Genomic DNA, 24,172 nt, shown 5'->3' with positions numbered 1-24,172 from the left:
TGATTTTCCAAAGTTCATTTTGAATTTCTTTCATTGAAATGCATGAGTTGGAATATTTCAGTAGTGTTTGGTCGTGGTTTACCTTGTCACAGTTACATTTTATTGATTTTTCAAAGTACATATTGAATTTATATCGTCGAAAATCTAGTGTTTGAATATTTGAGTAGTGTTTGGTTGTTTTTTAACTTTTCAAAGTTACATTTTAATTATTTATCCAATTTCTAATATTTTTTATTTAGTCTATATTAAATATTTTTTATTATTAATGTGTTTTTGGATTTTGTTTAAAATGTAACTGTTAATTATTAATTTTTTTTAAATTTTAATTTTTACTTTATTTAGATTTAGTGGAAGAGTTGTAATATTTTAGTAGTGTTTGGATGCGGCTTACCTTGTCATAGATACATTGTCTTGATTTTTCAAAGTTTATTTTGAATTTCTTTCGTGGAAAAGCAAGAGTTGGAATATTTCAGTAGTGTTTACTTGTGGTTTAACTTGTCATAGTTAAATTTTCTTGATTTTTTCAAATTTCATTTTGAATTTCTTTCGTTGAAATGCAAGAGTTGGAATATTTCAGTAGTGTCTGGTTATGGTTTACCATGTCAGAGTTACATTTTCTTGATTTTTTAAAAGTTAATTTTTAATTTCTTTCTTTTAAATGAAAGAATTGGATTATTTAATAAGTTTCTGGTTATTGTTTAAATTGTCAAATTTACATTATATTTATTTTTCAAATTTCATTTTGAATTTCTTTCGTTGAAATGAAAGAGTTGGATTATTTCAGTAGTGTATGGTTGTGATTTACCTTGTCACATTTGCATTTTATTGATTTTTCAAAGATCAATTTGAATTTATTTCGTTTAAATGAAAGAGTTGGACTATTTCACTAGTGTTTGGTCATGGTTTACCTTGTCACATTTACATTTTCTTGATTTTTCACAGCTCATTTTGAATTTCGTTCGTTTATAAGCTATAGTTTTACTATTTCATGAGTTTGTTCTGTTTTTTGACAGATTAACTGAAACTCATTCTATATTTTTCACATCACTTGATAATGTATTTAGTTGTCATTCAGATTTTTTTATATATAAGTATTTTTCGTTTATTTTTGACCGTGTGACAGTTACACTTTCATTATATTGCAATTTACATTTTGTATTTACATCGTTTTAATGCTAGTTTAGTTCTCGTTAAGTAGTTGTTGTGTATGGGTTAAATATTAAAATATAAAGAATATCTATATTTAAAATTCCAGGTGATAATCAATAATTTTTATTAAATAGTTTGACTATTTTAGTAGTGTTTGGTTATGGTTTACCATTTCGCAGTTACATTTTCTTGATTTTTCAAACTTCATTTTGAATTTCTTTCGTTGAAATGCAAGAGTTGGAATATTTCAGTTGTGTTTGGGTGTGGTTTACAATGTCACAGTTAAATTTTACTGTTTTTTCATAGTTCATTTTTAATTTATTTCGTTGAATTGAACGAGTTGGACTATTTCACTAGTGTTGGGTTGTGGTTTACCTTGTCACATGTACACACATGTACTTATCATGAGTGCTCATGATAAGTTAACCTAACCTTTTACGGTGTGTATGGTTAGGTTAGACTAGATTCAGTTAGGTTAGTTTAGACTAGGCTAGGTTAGCCTACGTACGCTTCACTTATGTTAGCTTAAGTTAGGTGAGAGACATGCGAAAAGTTAGGTGTATGATTAGGTTAGGTTAGATTAGGTTAGGTTAAGTTAGGTTAGGCTAGGTTAGCCTACGTACGCGTGCGAACGTAGGCTAACCAAACCTAATGTAACTTAACCTAACCTAATCTAACCTAACCTAACCTAATCATACACCTAACTTTTCGCATGTCTCTCACCTAACCTAAGCTAACCTAAGTGAAGCGTACGTAGGCTAACCTAACCTAGTCTAATCTAACCTAACTGAATCTAGTCTAACCTAACCATACTCACCGGAAAGGGTTAGGTTAACTTATCATGAGCACTCATGATAAGCACATGTGTGTACATCTGACAAGGTAAACCACAACCATACACTAGTGAAATATTCCAACTCTTGCAATTCAACAAAAAAAATTCAAAATGAACTTTGAAAAATCAAGAAAATGTAACTGTGACAAGGTAAACCACAACCAAACACTACTGAAATATTTCAACTCTTGCATTTCCAATAAAGAAATTCAAAATTAAGTTTTAAGAATAGAGAAAATGTAACTGTTACATGTTAAACGAAAACCAAACAATACTGAAATATTCAACATCGTGAAGTTAAAAGATATAAATTAAAAATTTATTATAAAAATCGAGAAAATTTAACAGTGACAAGGTAAACCAGAACCAAACACTACTGAAATATTCCAACTCTTGCACTTCAACGAAACAAATTAAAAATTAACATTTAAAAATCATGAAAATATAACTGTCACAAGTTAACCAATAACCAAACACTAAATAAATATTATAAATCCTGAATTATAAATAAATAAATACAAATGAGATTTGAAAAATAAATAAAAATTAAAATTTAAAAGTTAAACCAACAGACAAAACTAATGAAATAATACAACTCTTGAAATTAAACGATAGAAATTCAACATTAGCTTTGAAAAATCAAGAAAATGTAACTGTGACAAGGTAAACTACAACCAAACACTTGTGAAATAGTCCAAGTCTTGCATTTCAAATAAAGAAATTAAAAATGAGCATTGAAAAATCAAGAAAATGTAACTGTGACAAGGTATATCAAGACCAAAAACTTCTGAAATAATCCAACTCTTGCATTTCAACGAAAGAAATTAAAACTTAACTTTGAAAAATCAATATAATGTAAATGTTACAAGGTAAAAAAAAAACATACACTACTTAAATATTCAAACTAATTCATTTAAAAGAAAGAAATTAAAAATTAAATTTTAAAAAATAAATAAAATGTAACTTTGACAAGGTAAACCATAACCAGAAACTACTGAAATATTCCAACACTTGCATTTCAACAAAAGAAATTCAAATGAACTTTGAAAAAATCAAGAAAATGTAACTGTGACAAGGTAAACCACAAGTAAACACTACTGAAATATTCCAACTCTTTCATTTCAACTAAATAAATTAAGATTGAAATTTTAAAAATCAAGAAAATAAAGCTTTGAAAAGGTAAACCATGACCAAACACTCCTGAAATATTCCAACTCTTGCATTTCAACAAATAAATTCAAAATGTAATTTGTAAAATAATTAAAATTTAACTGTGACAAGGTAAACCACAACCAAACACTACGGAGATATTCCAACTCTTGCATTTCAACGAAAGAAAGTCAAAATCAAATTTTAAAAATCAAGAAAATGTAACTGTGACAAGTTAAACCACACCCAAACTCTACTGAAATATTACAACTCTGGCATTTCAAAGAAATAAATTCAAAATGAACTTTGAAAAATCAAGAAAATGTAACTGTGACAAGGTAAACCACGACCAAACATTACTGAAATATTCCAACTCCTTCATTTCAAATAAATAAATACAAAATTTACTTTTTAAAATAATGAATATTTATCTTTGACAATTTGTACCAGAACCAAACACTACTTAAATAGTAAAACTCTTGCATTACAACGATGTGAATTCAAAATAAACATTGAAAAATCAAGTAAAAGTAACTTTGACAAGTTAAACCACAACAAAACATAACTGAAATATTCCAACTCTTGCATTTCAAAGAAATAAATTCAAAATTAACATTGAAAAATCACGAAACTGTAACTGTGACATGTTAAACCAAGACCAAACACTATTGAAATAATCCAACTCGTGCATTTCAAGGTAAGAAATTCAAAATAAACTTTGAAAAATCAGGAAAATGTAACTGTGACAAGGTATACCATGACCAAATACTACTGAAATATTCCAACTCTTGCACTTCAACGAAAGAAATTCAAAATGAACATTGAAGAATCAAGAAAATTTAACTTTGACAAGTTTAACCACAACCAAACACTACTGAAATATTCCAACTCTTGCATTTCAAAGAAATAAATTCAAAATGAACATTGAAAAATAAAGAAAATGTAACTGTGACAAGTTAAACCACCAACAAACGCGACTGAAATATTCCAACTAGTGAATGTCATCCAAAGAAATTAAACTGAACAATGAAAAAACAAGAAACTGAAACTGTGACAAGTTAAACCACGAACAACCCGTACTGAAATATTCCAACTCTTGCATTTAAATGAAGGAAATTCAAAATTAACTTTGTAAAATCGTGAAAATTTAACTTTGACAATGAATACAATAACAATACACGACTGAAATATTCCATCTCTTTCATTTCAAATATAGAAATTCAAAATGAACTTTGAAAAATCAAGAAAATGTAACTGTGAAAAGTTAAACCACATACAAACATAACTGAAATATTCAAACTCTTTCATTTAAATGAATGAAATTCAAAAAGAACTTTTAAAAATCAAGAAAATGTAACTGTGACAAGGTAAACCAAAACAAAACGCTACTGAAATATTCAAACTCTTGCATTTCAATGTAAGAAATTCAAAATCAACTTCGAAAAATCAGGAAAATGTAACTGTGACAATTTAAACCACAACAAAATACTACTGAAATATTCCAACTCGTAAACTTCAATGAAAGAAATTCAAAATTAACATTTAAAAATCAAGAAAATGTAACTGTGACAAGGTATATCATAACCATACACTACTGAAATATTCCATCTATTGCATTTCAACTAATGAAATTCAAAATGAACTTTGAAAAATCAAGAAAATGTAACTGTGACAAGGTAATCCACAACCAAACACTACTGAAATATTCCAACTCTTGCATTTCAATGAAAGAAATTCAAAATTAACATTGAACAATCAAGAAAATGTAACTTTGACAAGGTAACCCACCACCAAACGCTAATCAAATCTTTAAACACTTTCATTTCAACAACATAAATTCAAAATCAACTTTGAAAAATAAAGAAAATTAACTTTTTAACCTATAAACCACGAACCCCCTATACTGAAAAAGTACATCTATTTAATTTACAATAAATAAATTCTCAATTAAGATTTAAAAATAAAGAAAATTTATATTTTACAATTTAACAAAATAAAACACCTTAATTAAATAGTAAATATAATTATTTTAAATTATAGAAATTAAAAATTTAAATTTGAAAATAGATAATAATTATAAGTTAATATTTAAACAATAAAAAATCTCTCATGAAATATTAAAAATCTTTAAATTAAACTAAAGAAATTCGAAATTAACTCTGAAAAATCAAGAAAATGTAAATGTGACAAGTTAAACCGCAAACAAACATAAGTGAAAGATTCCAACTCCTGCATTTCAATTAAAAAAATTAAAAATTAAAATTTAAAAATCACGAAAATGTAACTGTGACATTGTAAACCATGTCCAAACACTACTGAAATATTCAAACTCTTACATGTCAAGGTAAGAAATTCAAAATAAACTTTGAAAAATCAGGAAAATTTAACTGTGACAAGTTAAACCATGACCAAATGATACTGAAATAGTCCAACTCTTGCATGACAATGAAATAAATTCAAACTGAAAATTTAAGAATAAAGAAAATTCAACATTGACAATTATAAACACAACAAAACACTACTGAAATATTCCAACTCTTGCATATTAAATAAATAAATTCAAAATTCACTTTGTAAAATCATGAAAATGTAACTGTGACAAGGTAAACCACAACCACCCTCGACTTAAATATTCAAACTAATGCATTTCAACTAAATAAATTCAAAATTAACTTTTAAAAATAAATAAAATGTGACTTTGACAATTTAAACCACCACCAAACACTACTGAAATAGTCCAACTCTTGCATTTCAATGAAAGAAATTCAAAATGAACTTTTTAAAAATGTTAAAATGTAACTTTGAAAAGTTCTAGCATAACAATACACAACTGAAATAATCAAACTCTTGCATTTCAACGAAATAAATTCAAATGAACTCTGAAAAATCATGAAAATGTAACTGTGATAAGGTAAACCACAACCAAACAGTATTGAAATATTCCAACTCTTACATTTCAACGAAAGGAATTCAAAATGAACTTTGAAGAATAATGAAAATGTAACTGTGACAGGGTAAACCACAACCAAACGCTATTGAAATATTTAAACTCTTGCATTTCAACGTAATAAATTCAATATAAACTTTGAAAAATCAGGATAATGTAACTGTTACAAGGTAAACCCCGACCAAATACTACTGAAATATTCAAACTATTGCACTTCAATGAAATAAATTCAAAATGGACATTTAAAAATCAAGAAAATGTAACTGTGCCAAGGTATACAATAAACATACACAACTGAAATATTCCAACTCTTGCATTTCAACGAAAGAAATTCAAAATGAACTTTGAAAAATCAAGAAAATGTAACTGTGACAAGGTAAACCAAAACCAAACACTACTGAAATAGTCCAACTCTTGCATTACAATGAAATAAAAAAAAAATGAACTTTGTAAAATCAAGTTTATTTAGCAGTTTCTCTGAAACAAGACTCCAAACTCTACTTAAATCGTCCCTTTCTTGTATAACAATGTAAGGAAATCAAATGAAAATTAAAGATACCAGAAAAAGTAAGAGCGACAAGGTAACTCGCAACCAAAAGCAAGTGAAATATATCAACACTTGAATCTACAATAAGGAACTAAAAATGAACTTTAAAAAATCAAGAAAAATTACAATTTAAATGGGAAAACATATGAACCAAAACATGTTAAATAACAAAAAATTCAATTCCAACAATGTCATTCGAACTGAGCTTTGACTTATAAAGGAAAAGATTATTTTACAATTTAAACCACGACAAAACACTACTGAAATATTCAAACTCTTGCATTTCAACGAAAGAAATTCAAAATGAACTTTGAAAAATTAAGGGAATGTAACTGTGACAGGGTAAACTACAATAACACACTACTGAAATATTCCGACTCTTGCAATCTAACGAAAGAAATTCAAAATGAACTTTGAAAAATCAAGAGAATGTAACTCTGACAGGGTAAACCACAACCAAACACTACTGAAATATTCCACTCTTGCATTTCAACAAAAGAGATTCAAAATGAAATTTGAAAAATAAAGTAACTGGTACTTATAAATTTAGACACGAACCAACAAACGATTTTATTTGAACTTATATATCTAATCTCCGAACGAACTTCAAATTATCATTCAAATAGTATGGGGCGGTAACACTGACTAGGTCATCAGCACCCAAACACTAGTGAAATAATCCAACTCTTGCATTTCAAAGAAAGAAATTCAAAATGAACTTTGAAAAATTAAGGGAATGTAACTGTGACAGAGTAAACTTCAACAACACACTACTAAAATAGACAACCTATTTCTTATAATCTAAATAAATTAAAAATGAACTTTGAAAAATCAAGAAAATGTAACTGTGACAAGGTAAACCACAACCAAACACTACTGAAATATTCCAACTCTTGCATTTCAATGAAAGAAATTCAAAATGAACTTTGAAAAAATCAGACCTTTAGAGGGGGGAGGGGCCGGGGGAGGGGGTCGTTCTGTGTCTCAATGCATAAAAAAAGTATAAAAAATGGGGAGGGAATGGGAGGGGGGAGGGGAGGGGAGGATTAGGTGGGAGGAGGAGGAGGAGGTGGGAGGAGGAGGAGGTAGGAGGAGGTAGGAGGAGGAGGAGGGAGGAGGAGGAGGAGGAGGTGGGAGGAGGAGGAGGGAGGAGGTGGGAGGAGGAGGAGGAGGGGGCGGGGGAGGGCCTTTGGGGCACTGGGAGGGCCTTTGGGGCACAGGGAGGGCCTTTGGGGGTCTGGGGGACATTTGGGGACCGGTGGATGGCCTTTGGGACCCCGTTGGTCCTTTGGGAGCTCGATGAGCCTTTGGGGGGCCCGGGGATGGCATTTGGGGGTCTGGGTGGGCCTTTGGGGGGCGCCGGTGGCCCTTTGGGAGCTTGGAGGACCTTTGAGTGTCCGGGGGGGCAGTTGTGGGGCTTGGGGGACATTTGGGGACCGGTGGAGGGCATTTGGGAGCTTGGGGGGCCTTTGAGGACCGGGGGCTTCCTTCGAGGTTGGGGTAGGAGGATTGGAACCCTTTGGGGTTGGGTTAGAGGACCTCACAACACTGTTTAAATGAAACTTGTGTATTATAACGACCACACTCAAATTCTCTTCTAAAATCTCTTCAAAAATCTTCTTTTAAAATGTCTCTATCTGTTTCGCCGAAATAGTTCCATAACCTGTCTAAAACGGTTTCGCCCAAATAATCCCTAAACGCAAATTCAACGTGTTCCTTTGTTATTGGCATCTCTGTGCTAACGCATTTCAAATTAATATGAAACCTTCTCGCGCGCGAAAACAATTCATCGCTAAGATGTTTCTTGCCTAATTGTTTCCATGGCCGGTGGTTATTAATATCCTTTGGAGTTCGACCAGTAGAACTGTTCCCGAGGCAAAGACATTAATGATTTTGGATCTATTCCTGGAGAAATGTTTCTAGGCGAAAATTTTTAAAGTCTGACAGATGATGTCATTGATTGATTGATCTGTCAAGAAAGGGAAAATTAATTTGTTGTTTCTAAGGGGAATTATTGATTCACGATAGGTGAATTGAGGTCGACAGCACAGGTGTCCTGACTCGTGACAGCACCACGTGGTTTATGGTTTTCTCAGTGAGAAAGTTCCTGTTTTTCAAATTCTCACTGAGAAAACCATAAAACAGACATGAATTGCTGTTGACATCCATAAATGTGACAAAGTTCATGTTTTTCAAATTCTCACTGACATAAACAATAAAACATCCATAATTTGATGTTGACATCCGATAAAAACATCAAATAAATCGACCCACACACATAACCATCCATGAAACAGACATGAATTGCTGTTGACATCCATAAATGTGACAAAGTTCCTGTTTTTTCAAATTCTCACTGACAAAAACCATAAAAACATACAAAAATTTGAGAAAGTTTCTGTTTTTTCAAATTCTCACTGACAAAAACCATAAAAACATACAAAAATGTGAGAAAGTTCCTGTTTTTCAAATTCTCACTGACAAAAACCATGAAAACAAACATAAATGTGACAAAATTCATGTTTTTCCAAGTGAGAAAATTCCTGTTTTTTCATTCTCAGTGAGAAAACCATAAAACAGACATGAATTGCTGTTGACATCCATAAATGTGACAAAGTTCCTGTTTTTCAAATTCTCACTGACAAAAACCATAAAACATCCATGAAAAACATCAAATAAATCGAACAACACACATAACCATCCATGAAAACAACCATAAATGCGACAAAATTCATGTTTTTCCAAGTGAGAAAATTCCTGTTTTTTCATTCTCACTGAGAAAACCATAAACCACGTGGTCCTGTCACGACCTCCTGACCCCTCTCTACTTATATAACCATTTACAGACTAGACAGCATGACTACATGTCAGTCATGGACGTATACAGAGGGCTCAGGGATCGTCCCTCAAAAAAAAAAATCCAAATTTCTGGGCGCTTCTAATTCATATTACTAGATAGTTTTTTTCAATTATTGCCCCTCCCCCCAAAAAACATCCTACGTTTGTACTAAATGCTGGTACTTAATTTGAGTGAAGAGTGTTTCTATAATTTCTACACCCAAGCCTCGAGTGCTCTTGTCCTGTCTGGCATCCTGACATCTCCAATGATTTGTCAGACAGAACAGAAGCAGTCCAAAAAAGGCCCCTAATAATTATCTTCAATGAGGGTAAAGTTCATTGTATCTCCCTTCTTCAAAGAGCCAATCTGCTCGCCCTCAAGCGAAGAAGAATAAAAATTTCCTTGCTTTTCACTGACAATGCCCTCCATAACCTCCGGTTATGGATAACAAAAAAGTTATTTTTTTGGTAATTTACCAGAAGGTATTTTTCGCTATGTATCATGTTAATGTGTGTTTCGTAATTTGCTCTGTTGTAATTTTTCAATTTTTCATAATTTTTGTGTGTATATGGCTCTTGGGCTTTTGAAATACACGATCTATCTATCTATCTATAATAGTTTATAAACAAATTTGGGCTGTATATTTGCATATTAGGGGGGGGGGGGGGGTAAATTATAGCATAGATTAAATACGTAACCTAACCTAGGTACCTTTTTCTCCCCCTAAACCCCAAAAAACAACAGTTTAAATATCGTAAACGCAATGAAAACAACGCTATGCATTACATTTCTCTATAGCGGACTCTTGAACTAACCCGTCAAAAACGGGTTTTTCGAGACTGGTTTCCTTGTAAAGGCCTATATAATGGGAAAGTACCTCTTATCTTTTGAAAGTGGGTACCGAACAGGGATTAATCAATTAATCTTGATTAATAATGCAAGCGATTCTGCAGTCTTTAGTTGAATTATGATTGAATCTTAGTTGATTTTCTCAAAAAAAAACTTTAATCGATTTGTGATTATATGTTTCTTGTAAATAATTTGCCAAAATAACTAAGATGTTGTTGATTTAGTCTTCCCTTCGACACTAGTGTCCTTGTAACCTCAATTAACCTTAAAAATATAAACATACTCAATTATTTGAGAAATTCAAAAGGAATTTTGGAGAATTCACATTATAGAAAGAAGTTCTTTCCAGTTTCTTCCCAATTCCTAAGGCTGGTGATTTGAGCAGAACTCTGATAAGTTATTTTATATTTTGTAAATTTCTTCTTTCTTTTCAACTATGAGCAAAAAAGTGTTTCGTGTGAAGAATATTGGAGTTTTTGCTATTTGTTTGAAGTTATAAATGCGGCATAAGACACTCTCATAGTGTCTTATGCGCATATAGCTTATGCGCAATTGTCCCATTACCATCGTCTTGATTGCGTTCTTCTATTATCTGCATATTTTTTTTTGTCTTTCTCATTGTTGTTTCACCTTTATACCTTTTCGTATGTGTGCGTTATAAGTAAATAAAGAAAAAGCTTTTCGACCCGTAAGTTGTCTATGTTAGTGAAAAGCGGACAGGCGCGGATCAGTCACTATTTAACTGTTATCCATTTGGTTATTACAGAAAACAACAAAATGGAGTATCGATCTAATATGCACAAACACTTCTATCTCTCAGAAATCATATGTGCTATAAGAATAATTTCTGACAGGGTTAATACATTCCTATCCGAATGGTTAGCGCGCCAGACTTAAAATCCTGAGGACAGGAGTTCGAGTCCAGGTGCTGCTAGTTATTTGGTTTGGAATGGGAGTCGATAAGCTCAGCCAGAGTCGACCCAGCTCTAAATGGTCGAAATTCTGGTTGAAGGCAGAAAATCAGGAGATCGGAACCTGCGCAACACAGTCAGCAAGCGAAAAAGTTTAAATTTTTTCGTCACATAATTTTTAGTCACATTTTTAGTCACATAATTTTTAGTCACAAGTAATTTTTAGTTACATTTTACTGCTTTTGATTAAAATATAATAAATCTCCAGTAGCCTAAGTAGCCTAAGTAGCCTAAGTACGACAAAAGTCCCACATTTTTCAAATTAGTGGGACTATACTAAAACATAATCTTAACTATAAAATAATACCCCATTTAGTTCGTAGTAACTTAATGGATTATAAAATAATAACCTGCTTCGTTTCCTGTTCCAAAATCGAATAGAAAGTTTGACTGGTATTCGACAGATCTTAAACTCAGTAAGTACACATGCTCGTATATCCAAAGGTTTTGGTTATAGACTCTAAATATAAAGGTTGGGATGTTAAACTTTAAAGCATTACCCCATTTACCCCCTCCCCACTTGTCCAATGAGACGAAAAAGAAATCTGGGGCTGACAAATAGAAATGTCTGCAAACCTTTTATTTTCTTTTTCGTAAAGTTTTTCCTCAGCTACCTTAATATTATATATATATATATATATATATATATATATATATATATATATATATATATATATATATATATATATATATATATATATATATATATATATATATATATATATATATATATATATATAAATATATACATATATATATATATATATACATATAATTTTTACTTCACAGTTTTTCCATTGTATTTTGTGGGTATAAATAAATTTCTGTTACTTTTGTACGAGTCAGACAATAATTTCGAGGGGGATAAACCTTCTAATCCCCTCTCCCTGCATACAGCCTTAGTAACCGCCATTAAATTCAAAAGCTTATTTGGATTCTTTTGAAAATAGTTAGCAAATTATTTGCGTTGTTCATTTGAATAAATTATTTTATAACAGTGAAAAGAGCAATGAAAAACTAGTTTGTCTAAAAACAATACTAAGAAAATTAGAAATGTAAATAATGATTGTATTAGGTCCTATCATAAAAGCAGTAAAAGATGGCACGCTCTGTCCCATCTGAGATCGATTTGAAAAGCCCCATCTGGGAAAATTGTTAAATTTCAGGCTAATAGAGCATATTTTAGTATTTTTACCCCTACCTGCTCATTCGATCTCATCAAGAAGAAAAAAACATCTTCTGCCTTATGCACGAAACTGAAATTAAGTTTTCTCTAATGTATCGAGAAACGTAAGGCTGAAACTAAGATAATTGTTAACAGATTTTTCTGATGCGTAAAGTATTTTGTCATGTCAGTTAACCAAATCTTTAGTTTTATTCATTTTTGTCTAATCTAAAAACATTACGCTCAATATGCACTGATACATACAAAAATATGTTGGGTCTTTTGCAATAATAGTGAAAGCAAATCATTTACAATACTTATTCATTTAAATTTTTTGATAATAGTGAAATTTCTTACATCCCAAAAATTTGAGTATGCCTGAAAATAATCCTTAGAAGAAACTAGATGGGTACCTAGTTTGCAAGGGTGGATCCAGGATTTTTTTTCGGGGGGGGGGGGGTTACTAATTTTTGACTTTTTCAGGGGGGGGGGGTTACTAATTTTTGACTCAGTTTTCGACTAATTTTACTGATTTTTACCTAGGTTTTACTAATTTTCGACTTATTTTTGACTCGGTCAACAATTTCGGGGGGGGGGGGATGTTCAAACGGGGTAACCCCCCCCCCCCCCCTGGATACGGCCTTGCTAGTTTGGTACCTAGAAGGGTACCAAATCTAGGTGGATGCAGTGAGAAATAATACCCCCCCCCCCTTCCCTTTGGTTTATTAAGCCCTTATTAAGTCTAATAATACATATTGTTGTGTTTAACCCCATACCCTCTCTCATCAATCTGAAATGAAACACAAATTATCTGCCTTAAGCATGAATCACGACCCATTTTTTTTGTGTATATATTGAGAAATTTGAGGCTGAAAAATAAACCGGCCCATTAATTTTTTTTTCAATTTCGTTGTTATTTTGTCAGCCTGCCAAATTATTATTTTATTCATTATCCTTTAATTTAGCGATCTTATACTATACGCGATCAATATAGTATTGACGTACTTTAAAGCTTGGTTGCTTCCTTAGGGAATAAAACAGGACAATACTAATATCCTTAATAAAATGTACTCTTTATGTTTTCCCAGGACAAATAAAATCATCGTCTCAAGAGAAGAGAAATGGATCAAACTTAATGGATGTTTAAATCCCTAAGCGAAACCATTTTCCCTGCTACAAGTTTTACGAAGATAGAGTGTAACAGAATATTTATAAACGTAAGAGATAGATACTATAAATTATACTTTTACAAAGAGATTAATTTAAAAAAAAAACTTTTTCCACGCTACAAGTTTTTCAAAGAAAAGTAAAGAGCTCCATTAGGCCAAGAATGAGCAAATATGAAGTCGAATAATCTTCCAAGCGTAAAACTATCACAAATCACTATCAATAACTAAATGACAGTTTGCGCTTTACTGAAAACAAAATTCGTTTGAAATGTTTTCACCTTTCTTACTTTTACAAATTACCAAAACCTTAAGGAAGAAATGTCAGTATTTGTTAATTAAACTCACAATCCACGGCCATTTATTTGTTTGTTTGTTTCTTCTATGTCAACAAACCTTGATTAAGTAAATATTTTGGGGTAACCAAGAATTTAGGTTGAAAATAAAAAAAAATCAAATTTTTGTGGAATGGGAATCCTTCTGATCCTTAGAGAGAAAGAGGGAAGGAAATTTGTATTTGAATGAAGGATAATTGAAGGAAATCAATAATATTAGGTTTTAATGGTTGTATGTTATTGTAAGTCTCTTTTCTTTTATATATTTATGTTTTGCTGAGGATGGCCCAAAATTGATTCAAAATATTCATTCAAATATAGAATTCCACTGTCTTGCGAAAAGAATTCGCTATTGTTCTTTTTGTTGTTTATGACGAGAAGGCATGCGGGTGTCTCCAATATCTTGTTGCTCTTAAAAAGGGCACCAAACACTCGCGCTGTAATTGGAGCGCAAGGGGGAGGACTTCGCCCTCCATAGATCTGGTAAAAACAAAGTATAAACATTTTAAATGTATTTTGTTTTCAGTAAAGTGCAAATTATGTTCTGGTCTTGAGAAGGCGAGAGGGTTGTCAGCCATACTCCTGTCAATGTATGCTCGTTTTGAGTTTGACCCGGTTATTTATTGTATGATTTAAATAAATAAAATACGGTTAAATTTTTTAACTTTTTTAACTTTAGTAAATTAATATTATTATAACTTTAAGGAATATATGTCAGTATATGTATACTAAACTGACAATCCGCATTCATTTTTTTTTCAGTAAAGTGCAAATTATGTTCTGGTCTTGAAAAGGTATGGGGGTTGTCAAATACATAATTTCCATACCTTTCAACTACACTGAACAAAATGGCTATCTCAAAATTTTGATTAGATGCATTTTGGGAAAATATAAGGTATGGGGTGAGGGTATCCACCCTCCGATCACTCTGAATCTTAAAAGGCCACTATAACTTCTGATTGCCAGTCCAATGGTTTTTGAGATCAACCTTTCAACATATACCTTTTATGCCCTCAGCACATAACTTACAACCCTTGCCCTGAGAGCTGTAGGGAGGTTATCGTCCTCAAATACATAATTTACAGATCTTTCAACTACGTTGAACAAAATAACTATCTCAAAATGTTTATTGGACGTGTTTGGGGAAATGGTGAACGTGGGAGGGGGTATTTGCCCTTCAATCACTTTCGACTATTAAAAAGAGCATTTGCCCTTTCAATTTCCAATCGAATGAATTTCGAAGTTTTTACGGTAACAAATGACCCTCCCAAGATTTCTATCACATGCATTTCACCAAAATGCAAAACGCCTCTCACTCTGAATATTGAAAATGGCACTAGATCATCTGATATCCAATCAAATGTGCGCATTCCGGAGTTCCTACGATCACCCTTTCTATAGATACCTTAAATGCCCCCTGGGCATAACTTATAATCCTTGCCCTGAGGGGTGTGGTGGGGGGGGGGAGGGCTCTCATCCTTGAAAACATAAATTCCAGGCCTTTCAATTACGTTGAACAAAATGGCTATCTCAAAACTTTGATTGGATGGGTTTGGGCAAATGGTGTGTGTGAGAGGGGGGTTAGTTGCCCTCCAATGACTTTCGACTCTCAAAAGGGTACTAGTCCTTTCTATTTTCAGTCGAATGAATTCTTTTCGAAGTTTCTATCCCAACAAATGGCTATCTCAAAATTTCTATCAGATACATTTCGGGAAAATACGAGGTGTGTGTGTGGGGGGGGGGTTGGCTCCACCCTCAGATCACTTTGAATCTCCAAAAGGTCACTAAAACTTCTGATTAGCAATCCAGCGAGCCCCCTCCGAACTTTAAACGATCACCCTCTCTATATAACACTTAAATACCAAAAGGGCATAACTTACAACCCTTTCCCTGAGGGCTGTGGGGGGGGGGGGTGTTATTCTCAAATACGTAATTTCCAGATCTTTCAACTACGTTGAAAAAATGGCTATCTCAAAATTTTGATTGAATATGTTTGGGGAAAGGGTGGGCGTGGGACGGGGGTTAGTTGCCCTCCAATTCCTTTCAATTAGTAAAAGGGGCACTAGCCCTTTCAATTTCTAATCGAATTAGCCCTTTCCTAAGTTTCTAAGACAACTCTTTTGATACGAAGTGCCCTGGTCTAAAAAAAAATAATACATTGTGCCCGCATCGCTCTTTACTTAGGCAGCGCTATTGCACTGCCAATGATATTTATAGGGTGAAAACAATCACCAATGACATTGTATCAATCATGGCATCCTGACATTAACCATGGCACCGGTAACAGCTTTCCGGTGAACTCTAAAGAGTGAATTAAAACCCATAGTAAATGAAAATTTAAAACGTGTTTTGGATACAACTGTCAAATGAGGAAAAATGTTCATCTAAAAGTGTATCAGGAGTGATAGCAATTCAATTTTTTTTTATCTTGATAGTTTATTGTGAAATTTTTTTCAAAAATTTTCATAGAGTATATTTTAATGTTGCAGAATTCTGCTTTTTACTTTCAAAATCTGAGTATCTTTCAAAAACTTGTAATTATCAGAAGAGTAAATTAACTAAAGAATAAACTAAACAACGAAGAGTAAATAAATTATATATAGCCAAATTAAAATTAATTTGATATTTAGTTATATAAAATATAGCGTTAAGTGTCTAATTCAGGATCGATGTGTTGAAGAATAAGTTTTGTTGGTCTAACTATTAGCAAATTAGCAAACTAGACAATTTCTTAGTCCACTGCTAAGATATTAATGTCTTTGATGTTTGATGATGACATAGCTCCAATTTTGTTTGCGAAAATGGTTGAATTTTTGGTTACTTCATTGTTTAACACTATTCAAAAGGATATCTATGTGGATGATGGAGGTGCAATAACATTGCTGTTAATTATAATAAGTCTTGTAATATTATTTTGCAGTTTTTATTCTGCAATATATAATAATATAATTTTTAATATATATAATAATATAAAATATATATAATAATCTAATATATAATAATATATAATATATAATAATATAATCTTTAATATATATAAATATATAAAATATATATAAAATTATATAATAATATATATAAAAATATATAATAATATAAAAATATAATTTTGCAGTTTTTGGACGGTCTGGCAGTTGTTATCCATAGATATCTTCAGTTGAAGCTAGGGGCGTTGCAATATGAAATGTTCGATACCAAAAAGTTTTAGCATCAATTTGTGATACCATTGATACCAGCACCAATGACAGCGGGAGCCCCAACCCCCTCAGCACACAAATTGGATCCAAAATCCTCCATCACTTTAACTAAAGCACCTATCATGGAAAGCCTTAAAATGTTTACCTGAAAATACTCATCATAAGAATATTTTGGTAATTTTCTTTGGTAATTCTTTTTGAAAATTTTGGTAATTCTCTTTTTGATATTAGCACAAGTTTTTACTCTAATTTGTTTTTCCTACCCTTCCGTTGTACAATTGAAATCCATTATTAAAATGAAGGACTGAATTACCTTGAGTGTTAGAAGGATAGAAAGGAACTTTCGCTTATCTCCAATGAGCATTGTATTACTTAAACAGGGTAGTTCTGCTTTGACATTATCTTCAATCAGTACTGGGGGCACGTTCTCTCCTCCAGCTGTAATCAGGAGCTCCTGACAAAAGAAATAAAATTAGAATAAAAATAAGTTGAAAAAAAGTAATCAGTAAATGAAGAATAAAAGCTTTAGCCTATAAAGGGTAATACAGCCCAGCATAATGTAATATAAGATTTCATCTTGGTTCCCAAACTTATTTGGCCTACCACCCCCTTTTGAGAAAAAATATTACTCAGTACCCCCTGGAAACTAATTCTTTCCAAATTCTAATAGTTGTTCTACCTCTTTCGTAAAACATAATAAAGATAGGTGCAAATAAAAACAAAGATATGTGAAATATTAACCATTTGTTAAATTCAGGATGTAAAACTAACACAAAAATAATTTAAACGTTTAAAATCACATTGGTCACACTACTCATAAATCAAATCTTCATTTACCTAGGAAGTAATGTTAGTAAAGACGGTGAAGATGTTAAAAGTAGAATAGCCAAGGCACAGGTTTTTTTTCACAGTTGAAAAAGGTTTGGATATAGTATAGGAAAAGTATAGTTTGGAAAAGTATAGGAAGATATCTGCGAACCAAGATAGGAATATTGGAAGCTTCATTGATGACAGTAGTCTTGCTTTGTATTGTTCTGACAAGTTTGTCAATAAATAACAATTAAATAAAATTGTTATTCAAACTGATGTTTATGTCACAGAAATTACAATAAACAATAAAACCAAACTTAAAACGAATAAAAATAACACCAAGGGATGGTGGCTTTGCAGCAACCTCAAAGATCCCAAAGAACTAGATTGTCATTTTTGTTTTACTGAAAACTGAATTTACAGATTGAAATGAAAGTTTAATCTAGCCAAGTGATTACCCACATATAAGTATGGTGTTGCCAACCCCTCCCCTCAAAAATATAAAATGTCATTTGAAATTTATTTAAAACTAAATAGATAGCTCCAATTCTAACTTTTGTCTAGCCATTTGACTTATCGAAAATAAGCGAGGTTTTTTTTACCCCTTTTAACCCCCCAAAAAGGCTAATATTATTTTACGTCGACCAAAAAGTAAACAGATAGTTTCAATTGAAGCAATTTTTCGACAAATATTTTTCAGTACATATGAAAGAAAAGGCTTTAAAAGAAGAAAACATTGATGAAAAGTATTTGTAACCTGGACTTTCAAAATTATACTGATTGTATGCCGGTACAATATTAAAAGATAAAACTTAAATATTCAAATATATTTTGTTTTCAGAAGCGACACTATATCCTATATTAAATTTCAGCGACAGCTCATTAAGTCCTAAGCAACTTATTAGCCCGCTCGCCCCATTTTTGTTCAAATTTACATAAGCCAAAAAATTGAAGGAATTATGTAAACAAAGATTTAACCTTGACTTTTATAGAAAAATTTTGTACTTTTTTCTTTGAGCAGCAATTTCGAAATATTTTGCACAGGAATCTCCAACAGAAACGACGGGAGAAAATGGCAAGTCTGCCGAAAAAAAAATTGTCACAACAACCCCCGTCCAACCAAACTTACAAATGGAACACCATTTGATGAAGAATCGGGAGGGGGAAAGGGTCCCAAAAGCTCATAATTATACATAAAATTATAAGCAACTTGGAATAATAATAAAACTCTAGATTTTTTTATACGATAAAAAATAAATATATATTAATACAGAAATATATATACACTTTTTAACACACATGAAATGTCTTGTTTTTGCACTACTTCAAGTTATTTGATTGGAACGAGAACGGGAACGGGATGTGTCTGCTGTTTCCAGGGGTGGAAGTCCCGGATAATCCCCACGGAATCTTTAGTACAGCTTCGATGCTAGAAGTAGATTATAGTAGAACATGTGTCTGCGTTATCACTCAAGCTCCATTCGAATATATTTTGCCTTCTCCAAAAAAAAAAAATGATGAGAAGCACCAAAATATTAAAATATTAATTTGTATTAAGTTGTATATTTAATAGTGTATTTAAAAAATTGTATATTAATACCAACCGACTGACATTCTTTGAGCTTTGCATTGAAAATTTTTTAATCCTTTGAAAAATTGAAACTCCCATTTTTTGCCTAAAACAAGAACGATTTTAACTCCCCGTGTTCAGAGTTCAAAGTTCGATGCAAATCCTGATTACTGAAAATGTGATATGATAGAAGCTATCACATAAGGGGGATTATCTTGGATTATCTTCACTGATAACCCAGCTTTCAATAAGTTATCAACAGTTGTGAAATACGTCCAAAAACCACTCATTTGCCAATCCGGAATGCATATTAACGATCTTTATTAATAATGTAAAAAATTTAAATTGGGTTGCATCTAAGAAAAACGAGGCGTAAAAGGTATTCCCCCCGTGAATTTTATTTCAAACGTCCGGCTTTTTCGAAAAACGATCGAACCTGACTTGTATTAACGAAAAGAAGAAATGGTAGAAACAAATCTTTCGTACTGGAAGTTCAATTATCGAATTGACTAATTATCGTTGTGAAGATAATTAGTCAATTAGTTCTTTTAATCAACTAGTTTCTTAAATCAGTAAAACAATAGTTTTGACAATTCTGTAAGCGTATTTTATACCAAATAAAAGTCATAAAAAAATTTCGCAGATAGTAGGAGATAAAAAAGAGAAAAAGTAAATCACTTTTCATTCACCGTGTTATAGAGTGGAACCTCTTTGAATCCACTTTTACAATACCTTCAAAGTAAAGAAGACCGATGACCCAGACAGATTTTTGGAGGACTCTGTGGTAAAGGGTCAAAGGGGGGGGCCTTCAATGTCGAAACCTTATAAATTATAGGCCAAAAACAAAAGCCTTAAAACCCGTTAAAATATATATATATATCTGTAGTCCGATCCTTCCTCCTAAGTGAATTTCTTGCCCCCCTCCCCTCTCAAAGAAAATAAAGGACAAGATCCATATTTATCAGAAAAAGTAACATTAATCAACTGACGAATAATCACAAAATAAGGATATTGCAGTTCACTTTTACAAATCTCCAGAGTAAAGAAGGCCCATACATATCTTGGAAGGGACCTACGGTGAAGGGTCCAGGGGGGGGGGGAGACTTTAAAGCTCAAATCTGACACTAAGAGAACTTATTTGTCCCCCCCCCCCAAAAAAAAAAAAACGAAGAATAACAAAGCAAATTAAAATATTATGTTTATTAGGTAGTAAAAAGGAGAGGTAAATCCCCTTTATTCTTCCTGTGATAAAGAGGAACCCCTTTGAACCCCCTTCCCAATATCTCCAAAGTTAAGAAGATCGTGTATCCTTGGTGAAGGTTCAAAGGAGGGGGAGGGAGCAAAACCCTCAAGGCGCAAATTCTATAAAATTGTAGTTCAAAACTAAGAAACTAAAAATCCGAAACAATATGTCTGCGATCTGACCCATCCGTCAGGGAAATTTCTTTACCCCTCATTCATAGAAAACAAAAAATAGTATAGCAAATAGAAATATTGCTGTTATTAGGTAATAATATAGGAGAGGTAAATCACCTTTATTCTTCCTGTGATAAAGAGGAACCCCTTTGAATCCACTTTTCCAATATCTCCGGAGTGAAGAAGACCGTCCTCATGGATCGCTTCATTGGTTTTCACCTCATCATCTAAATATCCCATGAACACATCTCTTCCGTCCATACAGATCTTGAAAAGACAGGGGGATCTTATTGAAAATAATTGACACCTTTACACGTCATTGAGAAATATATTGGGAGTTAAAGAATAAAGAGCAAGAAATCAGTCTCCGGGTAAAATGTCTAAAGAAGTCAGTTGAGATCGGAGAAAAAAAAACTTCCAGAGACTTTCAGGGGTAGATATCTGAGCTGATTCAAATCCAAACATTTTTATTATAAAAAATATATAACAATACTAAAATTGGCAGTGTGTCAAAACCAGTCATGATACTCGAACATACCACGGATAAGACGACAAACAAATTAAATTTATACAACTTAAAAAACATAACAATCTAAAGCAATATTGAAAAGTTCAATACTTTGGCTTTCCCACATTTGAGTTTTACAGAATTTTGGAATAATATTTGAGTTTGAGTCATGGGTTTTGATATTTGAGTTTTGGAATAATATTCCGGTTGGCATTCAGAGGGAGAGGGCACATCGATTTATTCAAAAATACTATTTATTTAATACAATGCACAATCATTTTATGAATGAAGAAACATAGTTTAGTATTTTATGTATTATTTTTTCTTATGAAAAAGGCTACTGAGAGCGTTTTTTTTTCTTCTTTTTTCCTTTTTTTTGTGGCCATCATTTATCAAGGGCCTTGTTGCCTTCCCTTGGCAGTTGCTGCAAAAAAAACTTTAGCGCAAAGAGCGAGGTACTGGGGAGGGGACAACCTCCCTTATATACGTAATAATTTCTGTTCGTTTTAAGTTTTGATGTTACTCCTTACTTTCAGTTAAAAAAATTGTTTTTTTTATTTAATAATCAAAGCGACATCTATTTTATAGTACTTGCCAAATAAATCAGTTCACTTCAGTTCTGAAAAGCTCGGCTGTATCGAAAATTATTATTTTTCCAGCAAAGCCTCCAAATAAGATAAAATCTTTTAGAAGATAAAAGATTCTCCAACCTCTTCAGATAATTCAAAATAAGGCAATTAGAATTCTGAGTACCTTTGTTCATCGCCCAGTGAGGCTTCAAAATTTCTCGGAAACCCAAACTTTTTATATTTTTCTCAATATACTTAATCTCAAACCACTGTAATACCTGCATACAACAATGTGGTATTATGATATCCAATCTTCAACAAATTACTTCCATGATTTGGATATAATTGAGACTCCCATTTCTCCTCCCCACCACGTCCACTCCAAGAAGTCTCGCCTTCCCCCAATTAAATCAGAAAGAGCCAGATTCTCAATCAAATACCAGATTCCTCATATTGCAAATAAACTTACTTTAGTAGAAATGTCCCCAAGTTTCGAAAGCCGGTTTTCTTTGAAAAAACACATTTCAAAAATAGTTCTTTGTCTGGATGTTGGGATTGATGAACAATAGATATTTATATGAATTTTGTTGTGGTGTTCTCACGCTAGGGTGGCCTCCTCTGTTATCTTCTACCTTGTGTGTTTGTTTTCGTTTTTGTTTTGTTATTTCGGCATTTTCTTATCTCTGTTTATGGCGGACATACCGAGCCATGCTCCCCGTCGACTAGTTTTGCCAATAAAAGATATTTTCTTGTCTTTTCCCAAGCCAATTATTGTTTTATTTCCGATTTTTAAGACGTTTTCAACCAGTTTTTTTTTCAACGGTAACCAATAGAGACTATCGATTATCTGTTTATTTTGCTGTTTTTTGAATTTGTGGTAATGTCGTGATAAAGTTTGTAATTGATGACCTTTACTGTTCCACTCTTGGTGGTTCGTTTGTTCCAGAGAAGGCATCTTAGCCTTCTGTGGTGCAGCCAGGAGGAGAATTTGTGCGGTTAAAGACCTCCGCCGCATAAGATGTGATATAAACTTTTTTTGTTATACAATGACTGAAGACATTGTTTAAGTTTTCACCCCCCCCCCCCGAGGGGGGTTACAATCTTGACGAAGCAACTCAAGATTTTTCCTAAACTGCCACTCTTGGTGGTTCGTTTGTTCCAGAGAAGGCATCTTAGCCTTCTGTAGTGCAGCCAGGAGGAGGATTTGTGTGGTTCAAGACCTCCACCGCATAAGATGTGATATAAAATTTTTTTGTTATACAACGACTAAAGACACTGTTTAAGTTTTCACCCATCCCCCCCTCGAGAGGGGTTACAATCTTGACGAAGAAACTCAACATTTTTCCTAAACTGCCACTCTTGGTGGTTCGTTTGTTCCAGAGAAAGCATCTTAGCCTTCTGTGGTGCAGCCAGGAGGAGGATTTGTGCGGTTCAAGACCTCCGCCGCATAAAATGTGATATAAACTTTTTTTGTTATACAACGACTAAAAACCTTGTTTAAATTTTCAACGCCCCCCCCCCCCCGAGAGGGGCTACAATATTGACGAAGCAACTCAACATTTTCCCTAAACTGTCACTCTTGGTGGTTCGTTTGTCCTAGAGAAGGCATCTTAGCCTTCTCTGGTGCAGCCAGGAGGAAGATTTGTGCGATTCAAGACCTCCGCCACATAAGATGTGATATAAATTTTTTTGTTATACAACGACTAAAGACATTGTTTAAGTTTTCACCCCCCTCCCACCTCTAAAGGGGTTGCAATCTTGACGAAGCAAAACCCTAGATACACTTGTGAACTTTCATAGTTTCAGACATAAAAGGGTAATTATAAAATGTGAAATTATATACCTCGCCATTTCCATCCTTGTCTGGTTGATGGATCACTGTTTTGCTTCCAGAGAGTGTTCTCCCGGCACTTCCGAAACAAAAAGAAGTTGCAATATTTACAGTATGAGGGCCAGTGGATTCACTCATTCCGTAGACCTTAACGAGAAAATCGTAAAATTGCGTATCTTTATTGCGTCAAATCGATATCTAATAAAGCCTTTACGGTCATGGTTACTACAATGATTTTTCAATTAAAATTTAAAAATACAAACGCAACATTCACTCAAAACTAAATAGATTAATAAAAAATGGTCACTCGCGTCATATC

The 24,172-nt window shown here is 32.7% G+C and overlaps 1 protein-coding gene across 6 annotated transcripts in view; it reads right to left on the bottom strand.

Moving 5' to 3' along the window:
* The window catches only part of LOC148942498 (long-chain-fatty-acid--CoA ligase ACSBG2-like), a 265,986-nt gene that overhangs the window by 27,485 nt on the left and 214,329 nt on the right, over positions 1–24,172 (bottom strand). For all 6 annotated transcript variants that reach the window (XM_089101963.1, XM_089101964.1, XM_089101966.1 and 3 more), the window contains 3 exons: positions 23,866–24,000; positions 21,063–21,212; positions 17,463–17,603 (listed from right to left, as the gene is read on the bottom strand). In XM_089101963.1, the coding sequence (XP_088958089.1) occupies positions 17,463–17,603; positions 21,063–21,212; positions 23,866–24,000 (426 nt within the window). The remainder of the gene's footprint in view (positions 1–17,462; positions 17,604–21,062; positions 21,213–23,865; positions 24,001–24,172) is intronic.

The sequence above is a fragment of the Artemia sp. Qi Xiang Cuo genome, chromosome 16, assembly GCF_049724085.1.
Source record: "Artemia sp. Qi Xiang Cuo chromosome 16, ASM4972408v1, whole genome shotgun sequence".
In the NCBI taxonomy this organism is placed as follows: domain Eukaryota; kingdom Metazoa; phylum Arthropoda; class Branchiopoda; order Anostraca; family Artemiidae; genus Artemia; species Artemia sp. Qi Xiang Cuo.
The sequence above is the reverse complement of the archived record's forward strand: the minus strand, read 5'-3'. Positions and strand labels throughout refer to the sequence as shown.